General features: G+C 37.9%; 4 protein-coding genes across 18 annotated transcripts in view; 2 read left to right on the top strand and 2 right to left on the bottom strand.

Annotated features, from left to right (window-relative positions):
• LOC118262738 (maternal protein pumilio) overlaps nucleotides 1-5,960 on the top strand; it is a 70,879-nt gene extending 64,919 nt beyond the window's left edge. For 14 of the 15 annotated variants that reach the window (XM_035574310.2, XM_035574319.2, XM_035574320.2 and 11 more), the window contains 7 exons: nucleotides 1,634-1,820; nucleotides 2,347-2,444; nucleotides 2,706-2,907; nucleotides 3,343-3,511; nucleotides 3,817-3,975; nucleotides 4,066-4,466; nucleotides 4,559-5,960. In XM_035574310.2, coding sequence (XP_035430203.2) covers nucleotides 1,634-1,820; nucleotides 2,347-2,444; nucleotides 2,706-2,907; nucleotides 3,343-3,511; nucleotides 3,817-3,975; nucleotides 4,066-4,466; nucleotides 4,559-4,790 — 1,448 coding nt within the window. In that variant the 3' untranslated portion in view covers nucleotides 4,791-5,960. The remainder of the gene's footprint in view (nucleotides 1-1,633; nucleotides 1,821-2,346; nucleotides 2,445-2,705; nucleotides 2,908-3,342; nucleotides 3,512-3,816; nucleotides 3,976-4,065; nucleotides 4,467-4,558) is intronic. The other variant, XM_050697751.1, reaches the window with a different exon arrangement.
• A 3,639-nt stretch (nucleotides 5,961-9,599) lies between these two features.
• On the bottom strand, nucleotides 9,600-13,756 carry LOC118262739 (pre-mRNA 3'-end-processing factor FIP1). The gene is made up of 9 exons (XM_035574325.2): nucleotides 13,533-13,756; nucleotides 13,154-13,369; nucleotides 12,480-12,663; nucleotides 11,880-12,023; nucleotides 11,440-11,513; nucleotides 11,219-11,354; nucleotides 10,760-11,058; nucleotides 10,249-10,322; nucleotides 9,600-9,875 (listed from the first exon to the last, which is right to left on the bottom strand). The coding sequence occupies exons 1-9, from the start codon at nucleotides 13,680-13,682 to the stop codon at nucleotides 9,671-9,673; spliced, it is 1,482 nt and encodes a 493-aa protein (XP_035430218.2). The 5' UTR covers nucleotides 13,683-13,756; the 3' UTR covers nucleotides 9,600-9,670.
• A 943-nt stretch (nucleotides 13,757-14,699) lies between these two features.
• LOC118262740 (uncharacterized) lies at nucleotides 14,700-16,116 on the bottom strand. The gene is made up of 4 exons (XM_035574326.2): nucleotides 15,739-16,116; nucleotides 15,489-15,578; nucleotides 15,219-15,326; nucleotides 14,700-14,947 (listed from the first exon to the last, which is right to left on the bottom strand). The coding sequence occupies exons 1-4, from the start codon at nucleotides 15,964-15,966 to the stop codon at nucleotides 14,807-14,809; spliced, it is 567 nt and encodes a 188-aa protein (XP_035430219.1). The 5' UTR covers nucleotides 15,967-16,116; the 3' UTR covers nucleotides 14,700-14,806.
• Nucleotides 16,117-16,364: 248 nt separating this feature from the next.
• Nucleotides 16,365-17,467, top strand: LOC118262741 (protein archease-like). Its single transcript, XM_035574327.2, has 3 exons — nucleotides 16,365-16,547; nucleotides 16,668-16,692; nucleotides 17,053-17,467. The coding sequence occupies exons 1-3, from the start codon at nucleotides 16,484-16,486 to the stop codon at nucleotides 17,441-17,443; spliced, it is 480 nt and encodes a 159-aa protein (XP_035430220.1). The 5' UTR covers nucleotides 16,365-16,483; the 3' UTR covers nucleotides 17,444-17,467.
• Nucleotides 17,468-20,853: the final 3,386 nt, after the last annotated feature.

The following is a 20,853-nucleotide window of genomic DNA, read 5'->3' on the forward strand; positions in this document are numbered from 1 at the left end:
TTTATTAATAACCGTATCGTGCTCTCAATTTCTAGAACCTGATTTGAGTCTTAAACCTTTTCAAACTTATTTCTGAATTTGTGTAAATTCATGGTTATTCCCATTAGTCTTTATGGACTGCACTGCAATAATTTTCACACAATGTGTTAAATATTTAATTATTATAATGTATTTGTTATTGGTAGGCCAGTTGGTAACTATAGTCCGTACAGTCTTAAGAAGTTAACTCTGACAGTTGCTATGTAGTGGGAGGTAAATAAAATCGGTTGCTCTTTATGACCGATTCCTAAGTCATCAGTAAAAATAATAACGAGGCTAATACCCGGATTAGAAAATATAATAAATATCTAGAGAACTTCCAAAATTGCGTGAGACTGCGTAGGGTATTAACGAATCAAGACAGGTGTTTGAGTTATCCACACAATTATACACAATATCAAAGATCAATCATACATTAAATTAAACCAAAAAATATATATATTTAACTAGCAAACCTAGGGTGTCATGTGCATGTGAAATTGTACGTTTGTAAACGCACCCACGACACAGGAGAAAATCCTAATGTGGGGCAACGTTTCTTTAAAAAAAAAAAAAAAAAAATCCAGGCGAACTTCGTTTCGCCACCAATGATTTTCCCGGTTTTCTGGCTTTGCTCTTAAATTTTTCGCTATAAACCTCACGGAGCTCGAGACCTTTCCAACGAATGCAAAACCGTGGAAATCGGTTCATGTGTTCTGGAGTTATAGCGTCAGGAAGGAAAACCCGACTTATTTTTATATAATAGACTTGATTTTGATATTCTATCTTTCAATATTTCATAACACAAGTAAACAAAAACTATTAAAGGAACCGATTTAAAAAAATATTAGTTACGATATACCTGACCAACCAACCTGAAGGTTTGATATTGGAATTACTGCTTCTTAGTATATTATTCTTTGGATTTTTCGTCTATTTAAATGCTTTTCTCCGATATAAAGATAAATTGATGCTTATAAATGATATCCTTTATGAAAGTGTATGACTAATGAAGTAATGGATTAATATTAGGAATTCCATTTTTCGTGACGTTGACGTTACAGGACTTTCATAACAAATTATAGCCGTACATAGACTAACAAACGTTAGAGGTGACCTCTTAGATTGTGCCGACTATAGTTTCTGTCTACGTTTACAGTCTGATTCTGATAATTGTGGGAGTGTAATTATGTATACTTGTAGAGAGAAAAGTAGAGAAATATGGTGATGGCGCGTGTTTTACTGCTCCTTAACTAATTTTGCAATATGTTGAAAGTGATTTTCTGTGATAGCACATATCAGTGCCTCAATACTCATAATGCGATCTCGTATCTGATTAAATAAACTTGGGTAAAATAAATCAAATGAAACTTATTTATTCTATTAAAACAAATTGTGGAGCATTTCATCTGGGATAATAAAGAACTATGCCTGGGATTTAGATTGATAGGTCTTATGTCAAATTGGAGTGGCTCTAATTTGGTTTTTGTATCATGTATCTCTATTGTATCTGCACGAAATCTGTATTTGTGAGTGACGACGCGTCGGCAGCGCGTTGACGCGTTGGCTAGCACAGCACGGTAGGTCTGGAGCGCGGAGATATATCCTGTTGCAGGCGGAGCGACGCAGGCTCGGCGCGACTCGCTGGAGTTTGGCGGCGGCGGACCGGCCGCGGCGCTGCAGGAATATGCGGCACGCAAGTGGGGTCCCTCGCCATTGTCACCGCCGCTGGGCGCCGCACTGGGCCCCGTGGGGCTCCGGCCTGTGTCCGCCGCACCCGGCGCTGAAACCGCCAAGTACAGGTGCACACCCGCACGCCTTAAGTTCGCTCACTGCGTCGCCGCACTTCGATTGTTAATGTTACATATTATCTTGGAAGAGTTCGCCCACGTTAATATTCTAGTCCTCTATGAACTTTGTCATTAGAAAAGATATCCTTATGTATGGTAATTACCTAAACGTCTATATGTGTAAAAAGTAAATAGACAGGCATTCATGCAAAGTCTATAATGAAACTGTAGCTTCGAGTGCCTATAAATTTATTATTTAAATAGAACCAAAACGGTCAAATGTTAAATCCCTCTATTTACATGCTGATAAATAAAATCAAAATATCACCCATTCTATCGGATGCGCGGTGACGCTTTGCGTGGGCTCACATATTGTATATTGTAAATACTTGTATGCCATCATTGTTAATATTAAACTTCAGGCGTAAAAATTGTACAGATACTGCCAACAGCAGCATTTATGCATGATCTTTTAGATGAATAATACCACATCTGCATATATGATTGTTTTCTTGATTTGTTGTATACTTTATTTCAGAGCTGTGAGCAGTTTAGCACAAGGTCTCACATCAAACGGAATGTTTGGATCCTCTTCATCACTCCTCAGCAAACTCAGTGGAGTAGGAACTATATCAGGTTTGTACTCACAACACACTCACACATTGACCACTCACCAATTTGTACATTTTGTAAATAGCCTGTAATTTTGTGTATAATAAACACGAGTGTATGTTTAACAGACCAACTTAACAGAAAAAATATTATTGTAATGTTTTAACGCAAGTTGATCGGTTTTGAAAGTTAACTGTATAAACTACAATGAAAATAATGACGATATAAACTGTTTAGTGTTATTGATTTGTTTTTGGGGGATGTAACAAAGTGATTCGTTTGCAGAACTGGTGGGCGGAGGCGTGGGTGTGGGCGGCGTGAGTGTAGGCGTGGGCGGCGTGGGCGTGGGCGCGCTCGTCGGGGACAAACCTCCTGCCGGCCGCTCGCGGCTCCTGGAAGACTTCCGCAACAATCGCTTCCCCAACCTGCAACTAAGAGAACTCGCCAATCATATTGTCGAATTTTCACAAGATCAGCATGGTTCTAGGTAAGTTATTGTTAAAGTCGAACGTTTCTCACGTTATATTTCTGGATGCCGAAAACAACGAACTATTTAAATCGATATATTTTATATTGACATTGTTTTGGTGTCGATATTTATTCTCTTAATAGGTGTATTCATTTCTCAAGTTGCTAGTTGCCTTATTGCAAAGGTTGTGTCGTCACTCGGCAATGTGGCCGTGAATACGAACATACAGTTACGAAAATAACACCTAATTTTATTTTCGTCGAATAAATCTCAATTAACGTAGCACGACATTCGGAGAAATTCCGAAATAATTAATTTCATACAATACTTTCACATTTTGCAGTGAAAACTGTAACAATACTACCTATCGTCATAGCAATAGTTTCCGCCTCCCTAATTCATTATCATGCCTATCGTTTAACAAGTCTCTTTTATTTATTGTTTTCTTTTCAGATTTATTCAACAGAAACTGGAAAGGGCAACAGTTCAAGAGAAACAAATGGTGTTTAATGAAATCATCGGCGCTGCTTATAGCCTAATGACAGACGTGTTTGGAAATTACGTCATACAAAAATTCTTCGAGTTTGGAACAACAGAACAGAAAACAACATTGGCACAAAAGGTACGAATAATATTCCTTTCCAATAACAGGTTACCTTATGATCTATAATTTTTGAATTCCATTGCTTAATGAGACATGTCTGTCACAATATCTGATTTAAGTTACTGCCTCATTGGTAGATTGATATTACTGCATAGACACTGGAATAGTGCCCAAGATAAGGCAAATAATGTTACAATATTACTCATAATTTATTGGAAGGAAGTGTCGATATTTTCTAATGTCGGAACAAAGTTTGGAGGATGTTTTTTTTTTCAGTTTAAACTTTTGTATTGATATAAAGAAATACTGTTTTGTTTTATCAGGTTCGCGGGCATGTGTTAAACCTAGCATTACAAATGTACGGATGCCGGGTTATCCAGAAAGCGCTAGAGTCCATTCCGGCTGAGCAACAACAAGAAGTAGTACGTGAGCTAGACGGCCACGTGCTTAAGTGTGTGAAGGACCAAAACGGCAATCATGTTGTTAGTATACTCACTTGTATTAATGCTAAATCGTCATACATTAGTAAACTTAGACATAGTTACTAATTAATATACATATTATGATTCTAGGTTCAAAAATGTATCGAGTGTGTAGAACCGACGGCTCTGCAGTTTATAATAAATGCTTTCGCGGGACAAGTGTACGCGCTGTCGACGCACCCGTACGGCTGCCGCGTGATCCAGCGCATCCTCGAGCACTGCACGGGCGAGCAGACCGCGCCCGTGCTCAGCGAGCTGCACGCGCACACGGACCAGCTCATCCAGGACCAGTACGGCAACTACGTCGTGCAGCACGTGCTGGAGCACGGCGCGCCCGAGGACCGCTCGCGCCTCGTCGCCGCCGTCCGCGGGAAGGTGCTGCAGCTGTCACAGCACAAGTTCGCCTCCAACGTCGTCGAGAAGTGCGTCTCGCACGCCACGCGCACCGAGCGCGCGCTGCTCATCGACGAGCTCTGCGGCTTCAACGACAAGTACGTACCGCAGCTTCATTACTTATTTATTTTAATTCAAATTTGATCATTCACATTCATTATTTATCTTAATTGATATTTGTAATTTGCAGTGCTCTCCACGTGATGATGAAGGATCAGTACGCGAACTACGTCGTGCAGAAGATGATCGACGTGGCGGAGCCGACGCAGCGCAAGGTGTTGATGCACAAGATCCGGCCGCACATCGGGTCGCTCCGCAAGTACACTTACGGCAAGCACATCATCGCGAAACTCGAGAAATTCTTCATGAAAGCGCCGGAACTGGGGCCTATCGGGCCGCCGCCTCCGAACCCTGTGCTGTAGTCTGTGTAAAGTATTAAACGTCCGCGGGTGTAGGCTGATGCGACGGCGCGGGTATCGCCCGCCTATTATAAATTTTGTGAATATTTGCGATTGTACATTTGTAACTATAGTGCTCGCCGCTCCACCGGCGGGCTTGCGGCCCCTGTACATAGTAGCGGCAGACTGATGTACAGAACATACGATATACTGTATACTGTAACAATAGTTGTACAGCGTCGACGCCGACTCCGGTGCTCGGCCGTCGCGTCACCGCGGCGTAGCGTTTATTGCGTTTCTAGCTCTTAAGTGTTCTAGTATTATTCGTTGTTCGTATGAATCTATGTATAAATATTTGAACGTCTCTCATTCTCGTGTAATTTATGAATCGAAGGAAAGCGGCGGTTACGGCCCCAGCGTTTCCATAATTTTAGCTCGTTGTAGATTAACTATTAGCTGGGCTAGGGGACCTTGAATCTTCTAAAGCGATAAAGAGATGCCGCAGGCAGTTCTGGACAATCGGCACTATAGTCGTGATTATTATATTATTATTTTGTACTATTCTTCAAGTCAAGCTCTCGTTTAAGTTATAAACCGGCTTTAAAATCGTACATAGCTTATCTCGTTTAGTGCCGGAGTGTATAGTTCGTCGATTATAATTTTGTGAAAATGATATTTTTGTATATTTTTTATGTAATTAATTTAAGTTATTTAGTTAATGAGTCTCCGAAAATGATCGGAGCGAGCGCTTACGAATGGGCGATGCTTATGTTAGTGTAGGCGCAGCTGTCCCGCGCTGCGCGTAGGTTATAGTGATGATTGTAAAGTCCTGTACTGATAGTTGTAGTCCCGAGGTCTACCTTGCCGGTCGCACGTCACAAGCGTAGCTACTCCTCATTCCCCCTGTGTAATTAATTTTTATAGGAAGCGTAGTTTCCTACGTCACCTCAAGATTTTTTACGTTTAGATGTAATTGAAAATAAAATTATTGTATATGGCTGTACAAAAATGTTAACAAAATGATTTGTAAAACCCGTATGTGATGGAATAAGGCGAGGCGTCGAGAGCGGCGGGACGTGACTGATCGCGGCTCTGTACGTCCCGTCTTGTAGGTTGTACTAGATAACATTTATATGATCCATCTATTTAGACATTAATTATAATAAAGCATTTCTGTAATAATATTACAAAGAATCTGTTGTTTCAATTAACATACCCCCGCCGTTTATGTTCAATTAAAAACTGTGGATGCGCACGGGAGAGTCCTATCATGAGTCAAGGTGAGGTTTGATATAAAATCTGCTACTATGATATACCGAGACGAAAAGCTGTAAATTCTAGGTGATGCAGCTTCATCATCACATCCACTTGTTTGTAAGTTAGTGGGGAGTTGGCTATCCTACAGATTTCTCATGGGCTATCCTAAAGATTTCATATGATGCTGTAATATAATTCTGCCAAGTAGGTATGTGACTGCATCTGAGTAGTAGCGCGACAGTCGCCGCGTCGTGAGTCGCGGAATGCTGCTCATGAATATGAGCCTCTAGCATAGCTTGAAACTAGTCGAGTTCTTCGTTAAATAATTACATGATTAAGCCGAAAAACGATTTTTTTCACGAGAGTTATACATGTCCGTATGGATTGAGGAGCCACATCAGATTTTTAAAATCTGATTTTACCATTATTTAGCAGCAAGGAAGCTGATTTTGCAGCACGAATTCTAGATTTAGCAGCAAGATATATAACTAGATATATTAATGCAAAAGTGGCTCCTCAATCTAAACGTTTAAATTGAGGAGCCACCTATAACTCGTTAAGTAATAGATGAATTTTTTTGAAAATTTTGTATTATTTAGCAGCAATTTTGCATATTACCGTCTACAAATTTCGCTTCTGTGGCGCTAAAATGTAAGAAAATACAATACTTTTAGTATGGCTCCTCTATCTAAATTTAACAGGTGAATTTCTACTGGATATGAGCGATCAATTATTATATTCGACATAATGATCATTTAGTAGGTGTTGTGTTTGTTTTTGCAGTATAGGAATAAAATAGTAAAACAGAGTAAATTTTGTAGATGAACGCATTTTCTTTGGCTCCTCAATCCTGACGTTCTAATTATATATGTTTGACTGTACCCACCTGAGATGACAACGGAATCTAAAGCCAGAGATACTAGCATTTAGCAGAAATGTCTGCTAAATATATCTGCACAGTTCAGCAATGTATTTAATTTAGATTCCGAAAAAACAATACTTAACTATTTTCTTGTAAATTCAGCGTGTAGGGTGACCATATACTCGTAAATGAAACCAAGATAAGTAATTTGTTAAATTTATATTTTCATAACTCTATTGTACCTACGATTTAATTATTTAGCAATCAATGTGGCTATAAGTTATAGAATGAATGAATATTGGTTGATCAGTGCTTATACGAATTTTAGAATCGTAATCATCGTAACAGAATATCTCATCTTTCGGTGTAAGATAGTGACATTTATAGTGGCCTGTGCCAGTTTCGATAATTGGTGGAATAAATTCTACAGCACCTATTAATTTATATGATTTTTGCGAAAACATTATAAATTCTGGTATTTCTCTTACTTATTTCTCTTACATTAATAAATCTTTTTTTTATTGAATAAATCGTTTTTTCCTCGTGTATGCGTACTAAGTAACGCAGATGGTCGCCATAGGAACAGTAAATAGGCCTTGGGTTTTTTAAATTCTTTTTATTTCCTACTTTTTATCCGCAACTTTATCAGAATAATTATTAAGTAACCAAGGGTCCTATTTTCATTGCATAAATTTTGATTAATTTACTTTTCTTGTACATTTATGAAATTGAGTGGGGCAGGATCTGGCATTGTCATTATTTCTATTTCAATTTGTAAACTTCGAATCCGAACACTGCGTATTAAATAAATAAATATAAATAATAGCAATAGTCGGCACAAAATGTACTTACATTGAAAACAGGATATCGTATTGCACTTAAATTATCAATCACTGCACAATATTGCACATATTAATATCCCCACAATTCAACTATGATGACACAAACGTGATGTAAACTTTATATTTATAGGAAATCCAAGTTAAGTATTTATTTTCTACGTGAATATACAAAAGAGAATACTTCACTGCTAATGAACACTTTGTTAAATAAATATTATTGTCGGTTGGTAAGAGAAATAATAATTTGTAGATACCCTCAAACTGTGGTCACCCTACACGCTGAATTTACAAGAAAATAGTTAAGTATTGTTTTTTCGGAATCTAAATTAAATACATTGCTGAACTGTGCAGATATATTTAGCAGACATTTCTGCTAAATGCTAGTATCTCTGGCTTTAGATTCCGTTGTCATCTCAGGTGGGTACAGTCAAACATATATAATTAGAACGTCAGGATTGAGGAGCCAAAGAAAATGCGTTCATCTACAAAATTTACTCTGTTTTACTATTTTATTCCTATACTGCAAAAACAAACACAACACCTACTAAATGATCATTATGTCGAATATAATAATTGATCGCTCATATCCAGTAGAAATTCACCTGTTAAATTTAGATAGAGGAGCCATACTAAAAGTATTGTATTTTCTTACATTTTAGCGCCACAGAAGCGAAATTTGTAGACGGTAATATGCAAAATTGCTGCTAAATAATACAAAATTTTCAAAAAAATTCATCTATTACTTAACGAGTTATAGGTGGCTCCTCAATTTAAACGTTTAGATTGAGGAGCCACTTTTGCATTAATATATCTAGTTATATATCTTGCTGCTAAATCTAGAATTCGTGCTGCAAAATCAGCTTCCTTGCTGCTAAATAATGGTAAAATCAGATTTTAAAAATCTGATGTGGCTCCTCAATCCTTACGGACATGAGTTATACTACTAGTTAGTTAGTATACCTATATGGAACCTGTATTAAGGTGGCAGGAGTGTTGCACTCCACAGCAGAACCACTGTGTCTACATTGAGGATTATTTCCGTACATTAGCATGGCTATTATTCAATAAAAAACAAATTATTTTGACTTTTCAGTTACAGCAATATTTTGTTTTTAACAAATGACACTTATTAATTAATTGTATTGACGATTTACTATACGGCTTGGGTAACATTTGTTAAAATAAACGTTATAAAATTGTCCCAGGCAGGTCTGAATTTTCGTGGATAAAACAATCAAGCAACTACAAAGGGATGTCATAACTAGTTTTGTCTTTAACTTACTGCGTGACACTTCACGAGGAGCGCGTGACGTTACAAACCACGTCGCTCTCTGTTTCCCCATCTAGAGGTCCAGTCTAAAAAACCTTTCCAATTGTCCACAGTTTTGTGCCACTTTTTGGGCGCTGAATAACACCTATTTACACCTTTTTACTTATAATATCATTGGGCAGGGCCAATTACGTCACAGTGCACAATCACATTATAGCATCTCTTTGTACATGCTGCATGGCTATAACATAATTCACTGATAGCTGGCATCTAATAAAATGTCTGACTTGAGATTTTTTTCTGTAATTTTCTGATAATTCCCAGAACTTACCGATAACCTGGTGTCGGTTGTTCGTCGACTTTTGAGTCACTGCATGTTTTAGGATGAGGATCAGGAATAGTTCCCGCTCAGTCTTTTGTAAAGGAGATCGGCAAATCGTAGCCGCGACAGACAAAAATGAAATACCGTGGGTTTTCAACGACTTATATTACTATTCAACCCTGTCCTTGAAAACCCTTAGTATTTCACTTTTGTCCGTCGTGGCCAAATTATATCATTATATTATATATAAAAAAGATTACTTATAAGTGAAACACATGAAAAATAATTATCCTTATCCTTTATTGAAGATCATTACAGAAAAGATGATGCAATTCCAAAAAATATTTTAATCTATTTGTCCTCGTCTTTTTCCTTATCCTTGGTCTTAGGCTTTACACTGCGTTCTCGATCGCGTGACCTTTCGCGGTCCCTAGAACGGTCTCGTTCCCGTTCACGAGAACGATCCCGCTCTCGAGATCGTTCGCGGGGTCTCGGTGAACGCGACCGAGATTTGTGACGACGAGATCTCGAACGCGACCGCTCCCGTCTATAAGATCTGTGCAGAAAAATGTACATAACATAACTCATTCACCGATTTAAAAATAAAATAATAGATAAGTACATGTAGGTAGTAGAAGTTGCCTAAAAAATATCCGGTTACAACATACCCTACGAAATCACTTAATTTTCAGTAAAGTATTAGTAAGTAGGTAATTATAATAAAATGTCAAGTAATAAAAGAACGAAACAGAAGTGTTTACTCACTTGCGACTTCTAGAACAAAGCAACAGATATCATAATTTAGCTGAAGCATGTAACATAAGTCTAGATTTGGGTCCATTATATTATGCTAAGTGATAGTCGTGAGTTAATATGCCAGTCTTCTACAACACATCAAAGCTATAAAACAATTGTTTTCTCATACTCACTTCTCTCTTATCCGGTCAGGTTTGATGGAACGTGAGCGATCGCGTTCCCTGTCTCTATCTCTCTCCCTCTCCTCCTGTGGAAGGAACACGAAAATTGGGTTTTTAACAAATATCGCATTTACAAAGCTCGAGGAATTTCTAATACTGACAATACATAAATGGTGATATTTTGACTCAAAAGGGGGCTATTTAAGAATTTAGTCGATATGCTATGTATAAGGTATGAAATTGATTGACCTAATAAGACCTTATAATACAAGACCTAATAAGGTATGAATTGACCTTATAATACAAGACAACATAAATGGAGAACCCCCTTCAATCTTTTCTTTGCCGCCGCCATTTTTTTTTTTTTTTTTTTGTTAGGGAATGTCATTAAAACCTTCTCCTAAGTCTAAAAAATACTAAGCTGAAAACCGCATCAAAATAGTGCACAAACATACAAAAATATATACATGTCAAATGTCAAAACCTAATTTTTTTAAGTCGGTTATACATAACGTAGACATACCTCATCCCTCCTATCGCGGTCTCTCCTATCACGATCGTCTCTCTCTCGCATTCGGTCTCTGTCACGATCGCGTTCACGATCGCGGTCCCTGTCGCGGTCGCGGTCGTGCATGTGTGGCGGTGGGTGCGGTCGGTACGGCGACACGTAGGGCGGCGCCGCCATCATGTGCGGGGGCGCCGACATGTGCGGCGGACCCAGTGGCTGGCCCATGTTCATCGGCGGACCGACCGGAGGACCCATCGGACCGGGCGTCAGTTCCTTGATCTCACTCGGCGCCCAGCCACTCTGTTCTGGATGGCCTGTAAATAAGAACCAATTATTCTTATGTACATTTATAGGACTATACGATAACTAGGCAACCAGCTGACGTGTTGCAGTTCGATTCACATGCCGTGAAAAAGAAAACGAGCGCAAATCAAAGATCTTTTGAAGTGTGGAATACATGAGGACATAACATACCCCATGGTTCCTCGTACGGAGCGTGTGGAGGTGGCTGGAAGTAATGATCGTTAGGAGGAGGACCGAAATATTCAGGCGCACCCATTTCTCGCTGGTGACCACTGCGCCCGTACTCGCGACGTTCCGCTGTCATCACCTAAACAATATTATGTTGTTAATATTTTGTAATATACATGTATAGGTAGAATTTAATAAGAATGGTACTGGGGTCACATTCATACCTGTATAGTGTTTTCTCTAGACTGGTAATTATTTGCCATTGATGGTGGTGCCATTTCATCATTTCTACCGGGACCTGAAAGGTTAAAAAACATATTGAAAAATTACCTTTAAATGAAAATATATAAACTGCCTTAATTGTATTTTGGCAACAATGTTTAATATAGTAGACTTAAGTTGATGCATTACTTGTTTTATAGACACAATGACAGATCAATAAAAATCTACCTTTTGAGTTTGATCATTAAATACCAGTTACTATCCAAATATATCTTTAAAATAATGAGAGAAATATCTCTTGTATCAGGAATAGGTTTGCAACCATAACGTTTTGACAATTTTAGTAACTATTTGTACTAGCAAGCAGATTTTGGTACCTCAAAAAGAAAGTTTTATCATCACCAAGCATATCATAAGTAAAAAAAAATCAGTTCAGTCATACCAGGAGGTCTCCTGAGGTCAGGTGCAGGAGGACGAGGAGGCGCTCCCACATGCAAGCCCACGCCCGCCTCATTCACACGCATGCGCCGCTGTCGCTCACAGTACGCACTCCATGTCACTTCATTGAAACCGTAGTTGAAGTAATCTGAAAACCAAACATTAGCTTTTATTAATGTTCTCGACTATCTACATTTAGTGCTCTTTTTTTCTAGTAAGTAGATTTTTTCTCTATTCTATTCTATCATTGATATTTTACAGTTAAAGTAGGTTAACAAATATTTGATGTGCAAGCACTGTAATGGGCTAAACTTCAAGACATTTCTTTGTTAAATACCGCTGCTGGTTTTCCTTACCATTTGTGTTGGGAAACTTATAGTCCCATGGAATAGGAAGTGAGCGTATTATACTACACAATTCCAGACTCTGTGCTACTACTAAGAAATTTTCAAATAGACGAAATAAGACCCAGGTTTCGAACCTTTGCCCGGTAGTCACACTTGAGACCACTCAACATCATATCAAAATAATAATAAGGTTATAAATCTACAAAAAAAAACCTACAAAGTTCCTGATGCTATAAGCCTTATATTTTCCAAATTACCAGAAATATCAGCTCCAGGCTTGTTCCAAGGTTTATCTTCAATAGTATCGATGTTAAACTCCAATGCAGGCACTCCATTAATACTCCCAGGGCCATCCAAGTCATCTAGAGTTACTTTGCCACCTGTAGTGGTGCCCGTGCGAGGTTTCTCTGCAGCACCAGTGGCTACTAAACCTACACCTCGCTGAAAAGAACAGTAATTAGCTTGATTGGATATATTTTGTACTAGGAATAGCAAAATCAACTTCTTGTAATACTCCGATTCATTTCATATGAGGATTTAATCCATCCAGAGACCATCTATCAATGACATACTAACAAAACATATTATGAAAAAGCCACACTAGAAACACCCTTTAGATTTAGATTTCAGCCATGATCGTCCCACTGCAGGGCAAAGGCCTCCCTACCTTCCTTCCACTCCTCTCTGTTTAAAGCTTTTTTAGAAACACCCTTTACTAAATTTGAATTTGTTAATATTTCTTATTAATAAACATGTAAGTAAATTAATTAACTATAGCAATATTATTAATTAGATCTTTTCATTTTTTATGTTGACCTACCGGGAGGATCATAACAAGTTATAGCAGTAGAAAGACGGACAAATGTCAGAGTTGACTTCTTAGACTGTGTAGACTATAACTACATGGTACTGTTTCATTATTCTTAGTTACCTTGATATTGAGACTAGCATAAGCTTGGGGTCCTGATTTAATCTCTCCGATGGTAACTTTTATGTCATCACTGTCATCGGAGTCAGAGTCCCCGTTGTTTTGGCTGTCACCGTCTCCATTGCGATCATCTCCTTCACGCGCAACTTCCGCGAAATGTTCGTCGTTAAAGTGATCATCAGCCGTTTCGTTATCCTCCTGATCCTTATCTTCATTTTCCTGAGGAGTTATAATAGTTAATTAGTAATTTATCTATTGGTAGGTTGAAAATATTCATATCAGACGTTATTTCTGCCAACGTAATGAGAAATTGTATTCATATAAGTGTAGATAAACGTAAACTTTCTATTATCCAACGTATTTATAGGTTATGTCGACTTACATTTGCGGTGTCAGCGATATCAGTTTGAGCCTTTTCTTTTTCAGCATCTTCTGAAGGTTTGTCTGTTACCTGATCTGGATTAGATTCACCATACAACCAACTATCATCATTTTCATCTCCAGGCGCTGTTTCAACGGCAGCGTCTGCCATTTTTCAATTAAAACAAAAAATAAAATTAGTTTTGTTTGACAACTGATTGGCTTGATAATAATGAATTAATGATGTCAAATTTGACGTTTCATCGCACCACAGACTAAAACATCCAAGACTAAAACATTCAAAGACTGAACGAACTACTTATATTCATGCTTCATACACTGACCATAGATTGCAAACCGATTTCAGTGTAGTATTTTCCAACATTTTTTTTAATATTCGATTTGCCCACTATCTGGCCTATGCTGAAACACGTCTACTCAAAAGCAACCTATTGTCTCGGGCCTTGAAGATATGCAGGTTATCATAATCAGCCTTGTCTTATCCACATCCAACCACTACCAACCACCTTGCGGATATTGTCACTCCACCTACCTCAAGGGCGCCCTACACTACGCTGGCCTAGATGCGGGTTCTACTCTAGAACATATTTACCCCAACGGGCCTTCGACAAATGTAACCGGCCCACTGCCAGTTCAGCTTGCTAATCCTTTGAGCTGCGTCGTTAACTTTAGGTCTCTGTCGGATCACCTCGTTACGGATTTGATTCTTCAGAGAGGCCAAGCTTAGTCCTCTGTATAGATCACTGCGCAACCTTAATTAGTGGATCAGTCGTGTCCAGGTCTCGGTTCCGTATGTCATTACTGGTTAGACACACTCGTTGAAGACTTTTGTCTTTAGGCTTTGCGGTCTGTATCCTTCTACGAGCCTCCCTCTCAAAGCTGTTTCTACCAAACTGTAGAGTTTGTCCTAGGTGTACATACTCCTGAACAACTTCGAGAGGAAACGTATTGAGGGTGATCATCTCTGGTAGAAGATGCTCACAGAACATAGCCTTCCTATGTGGTCCGTTATGTATGTAGTTGTAAAAGCTGTACAATATTTACAGCAACATGTAGGTATCTCTCAATCAAACTATTGCATTGCTCTGTTTTCTCTTTGTACAATGTGGCCATAGGCAATAACTAGAAAACAAGAAGGGATCAGGGTCATAGAAAAAAAAGAATAGCATAAAATTAATACTTTTTAATTTCAATAAGTTTGAATAAATAAAATATGATCTATATAAACATCAAGCAATATCATTATATCACAATTATCAGCTGTGTTTAGACTTGTTAGTCAAGTCCATTTCGTCTTCGAGGGAACATCTTTTGCTCAGTTTGTTCTACTTTTTGAGCAACATTAGCTAATTGCTCAGATGCATCCGAAGCAGCTGCTCCACATGTTTCTGCCAATTCTTGCACACCTTGAGATACCTGCAGAAAAAAGACAATTTTGTACATAATTAATAGACTGACAGTAAGAAACAGCATCCTTAGCTCTAGTGGCAGTCAAATTATATCTATTTTATTTTATATATTATATATTTGTTTGGAAAGACTATAATCTATTTATTTTTAGCTATGGTTGTCCCACTACAGGGCAAAAGCCTCCCTAACCTCCTTCCACTTCTCTGTACTTGATAAAAAAATTAAAAAATGATAAATAATAAATGTAGGTTTATTTACATTAGGCAGTTATACTTACAGCATCAGCCTCCACCTTCACTTCAGCAGCAGCAGCTTGCATGTTGTTCACTACCTCTTGCATCTGAGCTGTGTGCTGAATAGGTTCCGATTCCAGCACTGCCGCTGCCTGAAATTTTAAAAAGTAATTTTCCTTTCAGTTTTTTAAGAAATCATATAAATTCAAGTAATGAATCAACTAATGTAAAAATAATTTAGAGAGATGAGTCATCTTTTCTATGCAAATTATTTTTAAATATTTACAATTTCTGAGCAGTAAGTGATGGCATACCTGTTTGCAGCGGTGCATGCAGTGACAATGGTGCTTGAGAACTGGCTCCGCAGCCGCCACCTCATGCATATGCATTTCATTCTGCTGCATCTACAATTTTCATCAAAGTATAATTTTTAATGAGTAAAATGAACACAACAATTTCACCAATATACTATTAATTTCAAGTTACTAATCTAGTGTGTTACTTCTTTTCTCGAAATATATGCGAATAATCGCAACTTCTGTTGAGCATTGCTGCAGTACTTACGTTCTCAACGAAATTCGGGTCAGTATAGTTGTTCAGTTCAGATGCCATGGGCATTGCCTCAGATAGTTTCTCGTGCCCGGCTGTAGCATTGTTGATAGCCTGCGCAGTATTGAGTAGATTTGCAGTAGCTGTATCTCCTTGCTGTCCATCAATAGGAGCATTTGCTACCAAACCAAGTTTAGCTTCCAACTGCTCAATTCTGCTTTGTAAGATCGAAATGGGATCCATTTTTCAGGTGCTGGTGACTATTGATTAATTATGTAAAAATATTTATAAATAAAACTAATCTACAGAACTATTCAAATGCCTATTAGAGAAAATAAATGAAAATCGTAAAATTCGAACGTAGACTCACAAGTATTGTTTTTACACTGACTTTGACATTTGTTATGTTGCCAGTTCCAAAAGTATTATAAGTTGTTGTATTTAATTTTGATGGTTACAAGTTTACAAGATTTATTTTTGGTCATGATCCATTTTTTTTAATCATAACTATGTTTCAATGAGTGCAAATAATATGTTTGTCATGTTTGTGTTTCGTATTCGATTAGTAAGCTTACTCATTCATAGACAGGATATGATCTCGTTACGAGTCTTGTGTTGACTGTGACTGTCACTGTCAATGTCAAAAAGTTTACAAAGTAGGTATTCGGGGTTATTATCAATCGATATTGAATGTTGATATTTTGTGTTTACAATAATTTACGGCTGCGAAAAGTGAACAATAGAATTTAATTCTCGAGATATGGACGAAGAATTAGGTGGACTCACGGAAGATGATTTCTTACTGCCGCCTGTTAAATACGAGTGTAAGTGGTAGAACTATAAAATCAAGATACTTCTTCAAAATAAAATCACGCAAATTTCGTACCGTCAAATTATTTATTTGGGGTATAATCAGTATAATGTGTATTTATTCTTTATTTCAGACTTGGACCATACAGCCGACGTACAGTAAGTATTAATAATACCTATTTAATTTAACAAAATATACCTAGTTTTCTTGAGGACATGATGCAACATCCACTTCATAATTTTCTTATCTGATTATTGTATTAAAAATATTTCAATAATCATTTTCCCCAAACAAAATAATAAAATTACAATTTGTTGCTTTCATAATTGCCATTGTTTGAGTTATTTACATCTAGTTTATAAAATTTGAGGTTATTGCACAACATTGGAACTTTATTAGTCATTAGTGTAATTATAATGATTCAATCATATTTTTGTTGAAAATATTAATTATAGATAATCAAAAGAAAAGCGACATCTATCAAAAGCAAATACAAATAAAAATGATAATAATTTCAGGTTACATGCATGGGGCGACACATTGAAGGAAGCGTTTGAGCAGTGTGGTATGGCTATGTTTGCATACATGACAGAAATGCCATATGTGCAGATTCAAGAAGTGCACACAATAGAAGCTAACGCAGATGACTTGATGGGCCTCCTGTACCACTTCCTCGATGAACTGCTTTTCCTATTCTCAGTCGAACCATTCTTAATTTGTAAGAAGCTAGTGATAACAGAATTTAACACAGAAGAATTCAGAATAGTCTGTAAGTGCTACGGAGAAGAGTTCCAACTTGGCAAGCATCCACAGGGAACTGAAGTGAAAGCTATCACCTACTCAGCCATGCAAATAATTGATGAACCTAAGGATAATAAGTATGAAGTGTTTGTTATTATCGATATTTGATAAATTATATATTTTGTTACAACATCCATGGTTTTCTGTTACTCTAGCACACAACTTGCTTTCGTCTTTCTTAATACCTTCACTGCCAACAAAAAACTGTTAAAGGCTATTCCTCCACTAGTGTCAGACAATGTTTATTTATTTATTTATTTATTATCATAAGGCACGTCAACAGAATAAACACCAACATTAAAGAAAGACAAGACAATGTTGTCCGACATGGCGTCTAAGGTGTTAATAGTTTAAGGGTCCTCTATCAATGGTCCTCTAAAGATCATGATTTTAACTTATAGACATGAAGTGACAATACACAATTTCACACAAATCTTTTATCTAGACTGAAAAAGCCATAAATCTCTAATATGATAATTGGTGTTCTCCTTGGTTGGGTGTGACTTCTGACCAGTGTGAATATAAGGACAATAACATTAATGAATCACATTGCAGTTATGTGACATTTCAGGTGATACAGTATAATAGGTGTGAAGTATACAGTGATGAAAACTTGGCCTGTCAATTTTATCGTGAACAATAGTGCAAGAGAATCCTATACCTACTAATGATGCACTGAGAAAGCAAAAAGTTAGCCCGACACTGTTTATTACTTTGCGGTCAAAAAGACTACTTCGTCGGCCGTGTGCTGCGTTTCTTACTCTCTGACTCTCTGGCTTGAGTCCTACTAGCATATATTTACAACCGCTCATATTCAAGTTCGATCCTCGGAGAACTCAGTTGGGCTAGGCATTTTACAAGGCTAAAAGCATAATTTCTAGAGTCCCTCCTGGACTTAGCTGGAACCCTCTTCTTATTTCTCGTAGATAACGTCTAGATTTTGTGTTGTCGTTATCCGAAACACGATTCTCCACCGTACCCTCAGAAATTATGTGATGTTGCTCTTTGCAGTAATAATTCCTCATGGAGACGAAAATCTTGGTCGAGTCCTTTGAAATAATAAATTACTTCTGTCGGTACTACAATGCGGGTAGCATGCCAGGCTACAGGAACAGGGTCGTTGCTCCTGTATATTAATTGCAAATCATCGTACTTACCAAATCTCTCTGCCTCAGAAGATCAACCATGTAGGCAGAAGCGGTTTTAAACCTAGGCAAGCACTCCTTAGGTACTCTTAATTTTGTTCAGTGCCCAGCCTCTACTCTATGGGCAGGCTACTGCCAAGTAGTGCACACGCGTCTCAAGGTGCCAAAAATAATATGCAGATTGGGCATTGCTGCATTTTATATTGTAAAATTAAAACGCCGTGAAACTTATACGAAACATTTCAATTAGGTACGAGATTTCAAGATGAACTGAACTACCCATTTTTTAAAAAGGTTGCTTCACACTAATGACTATTGGTCAACACGTATAACAACGAAGTAATGAATTTAATTTTATCATCGTAGTTTGTCATTAATGTCGAGTTCTTCCCACTATCTTGTTTTGGGGCTGCGGCGATGTCTGTGGACGTTGAGCGGGCACCACTTACCTAGTAGTAAGTTCAGTTCACCGCTCGTCTGACATGCCATTCTTTCTTGTCTCACCTGAAAAGTGACTAGTTTCTTCAGATATATTCCTGGACGTATTCCATTTCAGCACCTACCTGTAACCTATATTCTATGCTGTTGGTTTGGTCTTGGACGTGTTCTACTTTAGTCCAACTTCGAACCTCAGCTGAGTTCGTTGATCATGCTGCCTAGTCCAGCTGCTGAAGAAAATAAGAGCTCTGTGTAATCGGCGAAACGGAGGTTTGTTAACCCTCTTCACCCCGATGACCACATTCTTCGTACTCTTGCACGCCCTAAGCTTTTTAAAGACCTCTTCAAGGGTTGGGGTGACGAGTATCGGAGATAGAGGGACACCTTGGTTCACTCCCTTGGAAATAGGGAGAAACTGTAGCTAATATATACCTAGCTATATAATATTGATTACTGTGGTCCTTTCACGGTATATGTTCTGAAGCAATTTAATATAGGTGGTGTGACTATTGATGAAAGACGCTGTATATAATTAGAGATTAAATTTGAATAAGGATTGGTCGCAAAAAGCTTTACATAGAGAGGAGTGGATGGAAGGTAAGGAGGCCTTTGCCCTGCAGTGGGTCGATCACGGCTGAAAATAAAATAAATAAATAGTAGTTGTGGAATAAATAAGATACAATGTGTACCTACTTATATAGAAAGTGTGAAAGGAGAGACTTGGAGTGCATTTGCTATGAATGCATTCTGTACTTTCTCAAGTAGTAGGTCTATATCGTAAGTACGTGATACATAAAGGAGTTCTCATTGAAAATTTTAAACAGAGGCATTGCATCCTAGTGTACCTGGTTCAATACTTACCTATTGGGTAATTGGCGAAAGGTGGTTGGAGAATTAATCAATCTCTAAATTAGGTAGGAACTGACATTTTCTGCCAGCATCGTAAGATACCACTTATCAATTCGTAAGTATCGGAAAAGCGCTACAGTAAGTATGTACTTAATTACTTATCTATGTATTATTGACTCTGTCTAAGTAGATTGTGTGTCAGAAAAATAAAATGTCGTTTTTTTACCTAAGAACCAAAACTACACAAAGAGGTGTCCCGCACTTATTTAGACTAGTCCTTATTTAGACGAGTGACATCATCTAAATAAGGGCCAAATGTGTTTACGGTCTTCAACCCTGTTTTATATCCGTTTGCAAACGCCATTTATGCGGCTTTCGCCATAGATATCCACCCATTCCCAGCGATCATGTTGAAATCTTAAATCAACTTTGCCATTGTCCTCCCTCCGTCCAGTTATATGTATCCCAGTAGACTGTCCCGTTCCAAAACTCCCAATTCCTGCATATTATGTTGGTAACTTTAGTGCGACTCCTAATATTTATATTACAAGTAGCTTCTTTCCGCGACCTCGTCGGCGGAAAATTTAAAAAATTAGGGGAATGAAAAATAGACGTTGACCGATTCTCATAGATACCGGATAAGCACAAAAACTTTCATCAAAATTGGTCTAGCCGTTTCGGAGGAGTATGGCAACGAAAACTGTGACACGAGAATTTTATGGTGTAGGGACACTCACATATACACTTATGTAAACATTGTGCATGGCTGTGTGTGTGGGGCGTCATATTCATGTTCCTATGCCTTTATTAAATATTAAACTCTGATTCAGTCTCCGCGTAACGGTGTACCGGGTTGGACTTTTATGTAATAATTATTTGTATTCTTGGTGAACAATATAATATTTTATTCGGGAGTTGAACTTTTATTTATCATAGACTGAACCTAAACATATATTAGATGTCTATGTCTATCCCTAACCTAAACATGGAAACCAAGCATAATACGAGTCACTGCTCTTTGCGTGACTTGGAGTTGGTGGATTATCTTTTTCTTAATAGGGACGATGACGGGGTATGAAAATTAAA

The sequence above is a fragment of the Spodoptera frugiperda genome, chromosome 12 (assembly GCF_023101765.2).
Source record: "Spodoptera frugiperda isolate SF20-4 chromosome 12, AGI-APGP_CSIRO_Sfru_2.0, whole genome shotgun sequence".
Taxonomy (NCBI): Eukaryota; Metazoa; Arthropoda; class Insecta; order Lepidoptera; family Noctuidae; genus Spodoptera; species Spodoptera frugiperda.